We start from the raw sequence: 11,401 nt of genomic DNA, 5'->3' as shown, positions 1-11,401 counted from the left end.
TCACATGCTCCTAGGTTTCCTTTCACCACCATGTACCACAGCCTCCAGCTCCAGGATGCTCCCTGCCACCCACCCCAACTCACCTTGTCCCCTCTGGAGTGACCAAACTCTGATCTTGGGCTCCACCTTGTGATCTCCTGCGGTGGCCAGCAAAGAGTGAATGAGGGAATCCTCAGTACTGACTCCAGATCTCATCTTGGCCTCTCTGCCTCTACAGAACAATGGAAAAAAGCCAAATAGATTCTTTAGGTCAAACTACTGAGTTTAAAAGAAGCAATAGTGCTGAAAAGTGTAACTAAATTAAAATAGCTAGAGAAAAAGCACTGGAAGGAAGTTGGTGGGCAACCTGGGAGTTAGCACCTGAATTCCAAATGCTTGTTTTGGTAAAGCACAAACTATAGCACACATAAAATTGGACATAAAGTTGCTTTTTTGTCAAATAAATTAAAAAGAAAAAAAAAAAAGAAAGAAAAACTAATGAAAAATATCTTGGGTTACTGCATAACATGGCAAATATATATATGTGTATATATATATATATATATATATTTTTATATATATAATATGAACTTATTTTCCTTCTCATTTTCAGGAAAATAATTCTGATGTAAGAACTGACAACAAAATTTTTTGGTTCCCAGCAGGAAAAAATAAACAACTCAAGTATTAACGTCAGTTTCTGCTTTGTGGGAACACAACTGTGGCCAAAAAGATTTTGAAATAATTTGCACTGCTAAAGCTTGAGTGAGTACCAGTGCATAAAGCTGATAGCATAAACTAGGCCCCTAGAAAGTACTTGGCTTTCATAATTCAGAACTGTTACTGCCATCGATAAAGTACAGAACTGTGGAAGATAATCTCCTCAGCAGACAAAAGGTCAGACAATAAAACTTTTGCTTGACATTTTCCAAAAGAAATTCATCATATTAACTCATTAAATGTAAAAGGAAGGGGTGTTTTCATATTGGATTTCTATGGGCAATATAGTTTCTCTGAATTTTCAGACTTGATTTCTTTTTTTAACTTTGATAGGCTAAAAAATATTTCAAAATATTTTTTTGAAGCAAAAAATATTTCAAATCTTTCAATTTCCAGTCAATACAGGGCATGTGAAAAATGATACCTCTTGGAGACTTTATATATTTGCACTGCTGTAAGAACTGCCAGAGTAGCAGTACTGAAATGGAGAATGCAGGTGTCCTCAGCAGAGTGAGCACATTCACTGTGTTGCTTTGATAGCACAGCAATCTATGGATAGGAGCATAGATTAGGGTCTGACTAATTGGTATTAGTTTGGCCACTGTATTATCTTATGTGCAATCACTAACTTACAATCAAATCAGTCTAGTGCACATAGAAGTTCAAAATGAATGGAGGTAAAATGCTGATGAATTTCCAATGTACAGGCTAAGTGCTGCTGATATTGAGAGAATGTATTATGTTATAAAATAAAGTTATGTGTATCATTGTGCTAGAAGCGTCTCAAAATGTAAAAGCATGTAAAAGAGAATTTAAAAGAAAAGTAATAAGTAAGGAAGGGGGAAAGAAAGTGAATTACTTTGAACTTCAAAAAAATAGTCAGAACATGGTTGGAAATCTAATTTTAAAGTAAAATTTGCTGTATACAGAAAATTATTTATAGTCTTGTTTACAATTAGAGGATGAAGGTATATGTATTTTCAACTGTTATCTCTTCTTTCTTGTAGATGAAAGTTTTTATTATTTTGGGATTTTCAGCAGCTATAGCCTTCACAGCTGTTTTCTTTTCTTTCCTTCAAATACGGAAAGACACCATCTTTGGTAAGTAACAGTAAAAATACACATTAGTTACTTATGTTTACTGTTAAGCTGAAAATACAGGGACACTGCAGACAGTTTAGCACCAGCAGTATAGCTCAACCTCTTTTGTGTGCAAAATACACTATCTGGCTTCTCTGAGAACTATTCCATGGAGGGGTTCTTTTAAATTGTAGCTTCATAATCTCAGTAAGTAAAACTTTGTATTTGTAGGGTATCTCAATCACTGCTTTGACTAGGAGTGATTTTACTTTCTTAGTGGCATTCATGTGCCAGATGATGCATTGCCAAGCAGGATTGTTGGATTTCTTTCCCGATCTGCTAATCATCCTGGGCTAGAGGCAGTTGCCATAGGATGTCCCACCTGCACCCTCCTGCTGTCCCAAAAGGTGATTCTTTCCTGAGGATCTGTTGGCTGCTGGCACCCAGAGGATTTTAAAGCATCTCAGATTGCCTTATTCATTATGTTCAAAAAATTCAATCTAGTAATTTTTACCAACATTTGCATCTGCTCAATTTAAATCAGCTAAATCTAATGAACGAGAAGAGTAGCAGATACCAGACCAAATTTTAAAAGAAATCTGCAGAAACTGATTTTACATGGAATTAGGGCAGAGATAGTAAAGAAACGGGATTTCAAACCACCACCTCATACTGCATGCTTGATTCATAAAGTTTGGTGATATGATTCCCTAGGAAACTGTTCACCTGAATTTAGTGTAGAATCACAAATAAAATAAAATTATATGCAAAAAAAAATTAATTTAATTAATTAAATATAATTAAATTAAATTCCCAAGCTATTATTTCTTATGAGAAATATTTTTTTTTGCTATCACTGCAAAACAGGAGATCCAGTTTTCTTTCCATACTGGATTCTTTACTTTGAGTTACCATACAAATTTTTCGGAAAGATGTGGTCTAAAATGACCACATTAAGGTATATGTTAGTTAATACAAAATGGATCCAAGAATAATAGAATGGTTTAGGTTGGAAGGGATGTTACAAATCATCTAGGTCCACACCCTCTGCCATGGGTAGGGATGCCTTCACTAGCCCAGGTTGCTCAGGGCCTCATCCAATCTGGCCTTCAACACTTCCAGGGATGAGGCATTCACAACTTCTCTGGGCAACCAGTTCCAGTGCCTCACCACACTCATAATAAACGATTTCTTCCTAACATCTGATCTAAACTTGCTCTCTGTCAGTTTAAAACCATTGGCTATCATCCTGTCATATAAGAAGTCCCTTTCCCTCCTTTTTGTATCCTTCCCTAAGACACAGGAAAGCACCAATACATAAAATATACATAGACTATAAATAAATAGAATAGATGAAATATTATTATTTTTATAGTAAGTGTTCTTGGTCTGATGAAACAGTACAAGATAATGTTTATTACTCAAGAACCACGTATTTGAAGACATGGTATTGGTACCAAATTCATACTTCTTAGAAGAAAAGGAAGAGACACAATGGAATTTAAGTACACCAAGTGGATATTCTCTTTTACATCAGAGCATTAATCAATATCACAGGATGAGCAATACTTCAAGCGTGTTATATTTCTCAGAGCTAAGCCCCCTAAAAGTAATATGCTTTTAATAGGTTGCTCCTATTTCATGGGTACATCCACCTCCAATAGCATTCAAAAATATGCTATATTAAATTCTAAAAGAACTACCTATTGTATGGCCTGTAAAAATCAAACGTATTTTTTAACATAGACTCAAAAATGTTCTCAGAAGTAGTCGAAATCCAAATGATAATACCATGAATCATCTGAGTATTTTATTATGCATAGGTGAAAAAGAGAAATAACTACTGCTATACTTAGATACTGAAAACTTTAGTAGAGTATAATTTAGCCTAGGAGAGATTACTCCTCATCACACATTTCTCTTCCTTGAGCTGAATGCCCTATTCAAAAAATAGATAATAGAAACAGCACAAACTGTATTACAAATAAAGCATGCTCCCCTAAGATTAAATTGTACATAAATGATGAACGATTGTACATAAATGATTGTTATTATTTTTTATTATTTGTTTTCTAAGAAAAAAATGGGCCATCCCACAAAATTCAGACAGAAATAAAGCAGTTGAACTTTAAACATGACTGGTTCTTTTATTATAAAGCAACATGTACACAAAAGAGGGATAAGCTAAGCCTCATAATAGCATTACACAAAATAGCACAGCTGAAGTATTATTATGTTCACATGTATCTTCCCATCAAACACAGGTGAAAAAATGAGAATAGGGTTTTCATGAACTGGCCCTATCCCTGGTCTTAGTTTTGCTTGAATGTGGACTCGAATTCTTTATGTGGCTCAGACCAGCTAATATTATCTGGGAAGGAGGGTCAGGTTTGTCCTGTCAGTCCAAGGACAGTTTGATGAAAAATACAAATGAACCTAAGGAACACAGCTGCATACAGAGAACACAGCATGTTTCAGCTGGACCTATTATGTTTGGTCCTATATGACATGTTCATAACTGGATTTATACTTCAAGCAAGGAAATCTAAATCCCCATGTCTTATAAATTATGGAATTATTTAGCATTTAGAAAGCTCAGAGGCCACAACATGAATTTCAGGAATAACATATGGAATTGGTTTTTAAGGGCAAAAATGGTATCTTAATATTAGAAACTCGTACATTTTCTAATTGTTAATATTTTAATAAATATGCTATTTATTAACATATTTATCTTTCTCTCTTTTTTTCTTTTTGTTTTTTCCCCATTGAGAACAAATTGAAGATAACTGCATCACTAAGGCTATCCAGAAGGGTTCTAGTCTGGTGGATTATGCTGCACATTATGAAATTAAAAGGTAAAAAATAAAGGTGAATAATGTACTCAGGAAAAAGCTTTCATAACAAAAAAAATTGATGTCAATCTTTCTGTTTCCTTGAGCACCTATATAATCAAAAAATCACTGCCTCCATTACCTTTGAGAGATCTGATCTAGAGGAAGGTGATCCTGCCCATGGCAGGGGTGTTGGAACCAGGAGATCTCTAAGGTTCCTTCCAACTCAAACCATTCTATGATTATGACACTGATAATCTGATCCAATAGGACCTTGTGCATTATCACCATATAAGTTGCTCTTCTAAAATGTGGGAGGAAATAAATAACACAAATATAAATATGAATGTTTTTCTGAACTAAATACCTCAAAAATCATACTTTTGTGGATCTATTTTTGAACACTGATTATGTTTTTCCAGTGCAGTGAGACAGGAACAACTCCTATGGCATCAGGAGCCAAACTCTGTTGCCTTAAATTGGACTTTTAAAGTGAATTGCATATTTCCCCTTTCATCTACAACAGATGTAAAAAAAGATAAGGGAAAGGAAATGAAACATTTGTCTTGGACAGGCAACAAATTAGGGGAAAGCTCCTTTGTGCTTGAGTTACAGTATGAGAATGAGCTCTTTCAACCATTTTCTGACTAGATTTCTGTGCAACACCAAATTAATTTCTCTCCAAAAGTCGGAATACATAATCGAAGTTTTACAGGGTAGAATCCCCACACTTTTGCATAGACTTTCCCTAAAGACTTATCTCTGTGATTTGAAAATGAGTCATGATTTGCAGAGCTCTGTGAATGTTAACTGTTTACATGGACAGAACATGTCAAGAACTGTTGCCCTTCCATATGTAGAGACTGAGGTCACTTTCGGGTTTTAGTCATAGTATTTTGGTGGCAATCCTAAGGCATTTAAAATTTAAAAACCTAAGTCTCAAGCTTTCAGTGGCTCAACTGCCTCATGTAATAGATGGAGATACTGATATTTATGTCTCACAAGATGTGATGTAATTGTGGCAATAATTTGGTCAATATCTTAAACGTGGTAAGTGCTAAGAGATGCTAAAGATAAATGCTTAACAATGATTATTTCAATTAGGAATTGAAAATTTATTAGGAATAAAACTGAGACCACTTACCTCAGACACTAGACTATTAAGCTACATTTGAAATACTGTGTATGTGGATATATAGACATTAAAGAGAATTGGTGCTTAGAAGTTGACTGAGGATGGTCTTGGGTATTAAATGTTACATGAAAGCAAAACCTACTCACAGCAGAGAGTTTAGAGACCTCTTTTATGACTGTCCTGCACAAGGTCTTCCACTTGGTGCTGCAGGCTCTGCTCACCCCAAAAGTTTCTTTCTCATTCTAAAGACTTCCCACAAGATGAACTCTGGTTGTGTGTCCAACAGAAGCACAGTTTCTCTTTTAGAATTTTCCTTGCAGAACAAGGCCACAAAACAGCCTTCCTCTTTGCTTTCCCAGTGTTCTCTTCAATCAAAATACCTTAATACCTTAAATACCTTAAACTTACAACATATCCAGGACAGATAGCTTTATTGTTATGAAAATGTTCTAAAAATGTATACATTGCAAAACCTTCTGTATTTATCTCAATTGTAGAAAGATCCAAGGAAGTGAAATAGCAACCCCTACCTTACTGCTGGCTTTTTCAAAATTTCCTGAACGAGAGAGTCAAGAGATTTCCCAAGCAGCTGAACGAATGGAAATGTCAATTCAGGTGCTGAAACAAAAAGTTTGCCAGAGGCACAAGCGTTCATTGCATCCAACTGGTAAATACAGTGTATTGACATTGGCAAACCACCCTATTGATTTGTTGAATGCTGTCTTTTAGATTAAGGTTCAGTTAAGTTCACTTTTATTTTATTTTCACTTTCTTTTGTTCTTGAAAACACCTCAGATAGGTGTACATTTTTCTTTGCTGGAGTGTGGGTGGTGTTATAGTTGAGGAGAGCAGTGTTGCACTATTGGCACCCTGTGAACTCATGACTGTGTATTTGTATTGCCTATAAATCAGCCTGCATATCCTCAGTGTTGCAAGCGTATTGTTTGCAGTGAAATGTCTGTCTTCCCCTGCAGTTTGGGTTTAGTGCTTGATCTTCTATCACACTATGGCACTGGCCTTTTCAAACACACTTCCTCTCAACATATGCATATCTCTCTTTAAATAATATATGTTCTTATTTCCAAAACTAATTTTATAATGCACTGCTGTTGCACATTTATTTCCACTTTAACTAGGGTTTTTCATATCAGATGGGGAAAGAAAGAGAAAGTTCAATGTTTTCAAAGTGAAATACTTGCTGCTAATTAGATATGAATTTCAAGATGTCTGTCTGGTGTCTGGAAGGATCAAAATATCAGAACCATTGACTTTTCCCCCCTATAATTTAATTCTGTCACTTACACAAAGTGTTCTATCTCAATATTAGAACATTATTTTCCAAGATATAGAAGCATTAGAGTGCTGTAAACAAACATAAAGCACACACCACAGTTATTATTTTATTTCCTTGCTAAAATATCTGACTTACTAAACTAATGGGGCATTTGTAGAAGTAAAAATGTATCTTTATCTACATGGATATGTCTGTGCATATATTTATATACACACACACATAGACAGATGCAATTATTTTTGTACTGTGCAACCCAAAAGAAGTTGAATTTCTAAACTTCAGAAGTGCACAAAGCTCTTGCTAATTTTCAGAACTGAAACAATGTTAACAGAATGTGAACAGACACTGTACAGTCTATGTGCCACAACAGAATAGTTTTACATGAATTACAGAACTAAATTGACTTTAAAGAAAACATATGAGTCTCTACCTAGGCAGCCCAGATAACTGGGGAGCTGGGCTCTAAGTATAATTTTGAACCTGAACTAACATAAAAGTACAGCCCTATTCACAAATTTGGCACAAGTTACTAGTACATAATGACAAGATTATGCAGCCAGTCTAACAACCTATTCTCCTTCTTTTCTCACTACTGCTTTGTGCAGGTTCTAACTGCTCAGCAGAACATGTTTTGAGCTGATTTGGTTCTTAAACCTTTGTTCTTTGTTTTTGTGGCTTAATATTTTGGTTTGAACAATGGACTAAAGCAACTTCAGAGTTAAACGGGCAGAACAAATAGATATTGGGACTGGGTGGCACGCATTAGCCAGTGGGGAGACAGGGGCAGGAGTTGTATGTTACCTCTACCCTCATCTTTCATCACATGATGATTGTAGCCACTTTTAATGTCAAGGGTTCTCTGAGCTCAGGAAGGCTCTTCATAGAATTGTAGAAAGGTTTGAGTTGGAAAGAACCTTGAGGACCCCCTAGTTCCAGCCCCTTGCCATGACAGGGTCACCTTCCTCTAGACAAGGTTGCTCCTGTTTCATGGGTACATCCACCTCGAACTGGCCACACATATTTCCACACCTGCAGAGGTGAGAATATATACCAGCTCTCTGCAGCTTACACTATAGTGTGGCTTTGTCCCTCCCTCATGCTCACTGGGAGACCCATCTTGGATTGTATCAGAAATATACTTATAACATGCTGTCTACTGGTATAAAGGGACTTGACTTTACCTAGCTTCCAAATTCCAGCTAATAATTCTGATTCTCTTCCACTCAACACTGAATTCTATAGTCAGCTGCAGGGTCCTTAGATTTCTGCATCTTTGCAGTCACACATTTTTTGTCTTTGGCATATACTGTTGTCCTTGAATGTCATTTTTTCACCTTTGTTGTAGACACAAGGACCAGGCAAGTAAAGGACTACAGCACAGGGAAAGAAGGAAGCAGAAAGCGGGTCAACATCGGTTCTCAGCTATTGCTGAACCTCTTTCTTCTCATTCTCTATGCATCAGCCAATAAAACCAGCTCTTCCTCTAAGTCCCTGATACAGCCTCTTGCAGCACTTCTCACTAAGTGCTATTTCCGAGGAAGAGTTCTGTAGATGCAGCTGACAATAATGCGTTTTCTACTCTAGCAGCTAAATCCAATACAGTAAATTGCTTGTCTGGGTTCTTCCTTTCAGATCATTTATCAGCTGATCTGCTCACTATGATTGCTAAAATTTCTGGATGCCTGCCTTATATGTTGCCACCAAAGTGTCCAAATAATTGCTTAGCTAATGAATATCGACTCATCACTGGTGCCTGCAATAACAGGTATGTATGATAAAAATTGTGTCCTGAAAAATCCTTCCTTCTCATTCTTTAAACCCAAGAAGCTGTGTTTACTTTTTCCAAGGAAATTGGTGAAGGGGGACTGGTGTTAATCAGTGGCTGTAAATGAGGTGCCAGTGAAAGTTCCTGGAGGAAGAACTCATAATTTACACTTTGGTGCACTACTTTTTGTAAACAGACTTTCCCTCTGAAAGCTTCTAAGATTATATGAGGAACTTTATATTTAGGGAGGACTGATTTAGTACATGCATTCTTCTATATGAAAACTTAATTCTAACTCAGTATTTATTTTTGATTGAATTGGATAAAATTATATAAAGCCGGAAAACAGTATTACTTCCCAAGGAGAAATATTTTTTGTATTTTCCCACAATTCTAACAGTTAGAAAGGATGAATCAAAAGGTTCTAGGTGTCATTCTTAATTTTACATATCTGTTATTTTATATGTTTAGTGGCTATTTTTTATAACTAGTATCTACTTTTTGCCTAATCTATTTGGCAATTGTTTCCTGCAAAACCCCACACAATAGATGTGCTCGTCTTTTCAGAACCCTCCAATGCAATGAGTGTAAAACTGAGAATGAGGGCCCTTTTAAGTACAAGGGTAAATAATATTTCTACTCAGCAGCCTCTGGATACATAGACCTAAGGTCACAAACTGAAAGTTGGGCTGTAAGTTTACAAGTGAAGTGCTACAGAGCTGAAAATGGAAGGCCTTCATCATTGTACAAGTTAAGGTACTCTGCAACGTGGTGAATAAAGAGCAGTACAATTCTGCAGTTTTATTATTCAGTGAGTCTGATTTTATGAGATGAATCTGTTTTGCTACATCACAAGTCATTTGCAAGGAGCTTTGCCTGATAGACTATTTGCTGAAAGGACACAACCTGAGATGCATCAGTGTTATAAATCTAACTATGTGGGTATCCATAATTTCCCCCCAGGCATGTTCAGAGTTGCTTGGAGTCTGAACTAGCAGCTAGTACAATATTTTCACTGACATCTCCATCAGGGCTTGAATACATTGGCCAAGATTTGTGCAGCTGAACACAGACAGCATGGATGAAGCTCTTAATTTACAGGGCGGCTGTTTAGTCTTTCTCCCTAGTGATGGAGAGAAGCACTCTGCTATAGGTAAAGGTAAAAGATCTTTTTCTCTTCAGTGACTGACAATACTAGGATGTGTACAGGCATTTCAGTCTGATATCTAAAGCTGGGTAGGGTAAATATGATTCATTGAGTCTGGTCTGTAGTCACTCTGTTCTACTGTGTATATTTTTATGCTTGTACCACATAAACCCACTACTCATATTTGGTAGCATTTTAGACTCTGTGCTCTAAATGTAAAAGGTGTAAGGTGACAAAAAACCCTTCAAAACCAAAGGAGTTGAAAACAGTGAATCAGATCTTAACTGAGTCTAAAAATTTGTGAGCCCCTTGAAATAGCTCTAGTTCTACTGAAATACATCAGCCTAAAAAGCCCATAACACTGTAATGTAAATAACATATTCTGTGATGTAAGCCAGCTTTGAGGACTTCAGACATTAGATGAAATACGAGTCTGCGCTTTTACTTGTTTTACAGCTTCCACTTTCAGGCAAAAAAATACAACAAGACCTATGTTGCATTTGCACTTTTGTTCACTCTGTTTGAATCTATAGCTGTACTATAGATCATGAAACTCTGCATTTCATGAGTGAAATTTAGAAAAAAAAATTTTAGTTTAGAAGGGAGCAAGAAAATGCTTTACAGATGTCCTGCTAAATCAGTTTGCATGTTTGGGACAAATAAGATCAATTGCAAAGGATGTTTTCCTTAGTACTGAGATTGCTTCGTTTTAGTGTGCTCTTCCTAGAACAAAAGTGCAGTAGAATAACATAAACATGACCTTCTATGGACAATATCAACATAACATCAGGCATTCCCAGCAGAGATATTATCCTCTTTTACTAGTAAGAGACATTAACAGATTTTAGTTTCCTTTCTGCCTAAACAAGCAAAATAAAATTGCATTATTTTAAAATGAAGAAAAAGGAACAAAAGGAAAATCCAAAGAGGTTTTTTCCCCATTTATTAATCCCAACAAGCTAGCCTTGATCTAGGTATTTTTTAGTGTCCAGTACAATGAAAGGAATTCAAAGGGTGAAGGAATTACAGGTACTAAAGGAAGGGACTCTCACAGTGCAATTAGCTTCACCTCATCCGAGCTTTCAGAGTTATATGTTTACTGCAAGGCTGCATCTTTGGCTATTCCTGGTAGTGAGAAATAGAATGAAATGACAGGATGGCACCCAGAAACTCTCTGTCCTTCTGGCTTGATGGACCTGTTTTTCCATGACTACCTTATTTCTTGTACACCTAATATTTGGGGCATCTGGGAGGAATTTTATCTGCAGCATTTCTATTTCATTGTTGTGTCATTAACCATTCTCTCAGATAAGGACGTTATGCTCACTCTGGAGGTGCAGTACCAGCAGTTAGAAGTATGAGTATGGCTCACCTAGTGGAAAGAATGAGCAATCCTGATTGACTTCCAGAAGAAGGAATGGATATGTTTCCTTTAGGTTAGCCACTT

At 36.3% G+C, this 11,401-nt stretch overlaps 1 protein-coding gene across 1 annotated transcript in view; it reads left to right on the top strand.

The window, feature by feature from the left end:
* Positions 1–1,706: 1,706 nt before the first annotated feature.
* TPO (thyroid peroxidase) overlaps positions 1,707–11,401 on the top strand; it is a 37,858-nt gene continuing 28,163 nt past the window's right edge. The window contains exons 1-4 of the mRNA XM_026793603.2: positions 1,707–1,800; positions 4,553–4,637; positions 6,246–6,415; positions 8,675–8,807. Coding sequence (XP_026649404.2) covers positions 1,707–1,800; positions 4,553–4,637; positions 6,246–6,415; positions 8,675–8,807 — 482 coding nt within the window. The remainder of the gene's footprint in view (positions 1,801–4,552; positions 4,638–6,245; positions 6,416–8,674; positions 8,808–11,401) is intronic.

This window comes from Zonotrichia albicollis, chromosome 3 (assembly GCF_047830755.1).
Source record: "Zonotrichia albicollis isolate bZonAlb1 chromosome 3, bZonAlb1.hap1, whole genome shotgun sequence".
NCBI lineage: Eukaryota > Metazoa > Chordata > Aves > Passeriformes > Passerellidae > Zonotrichia > Zonotrichia albicollis.
The sequence above is the reverse complement of the archived record's forward strand: the minus strand, read 5'-3'. Positions and strand labels throughout refer to the sequence as shown.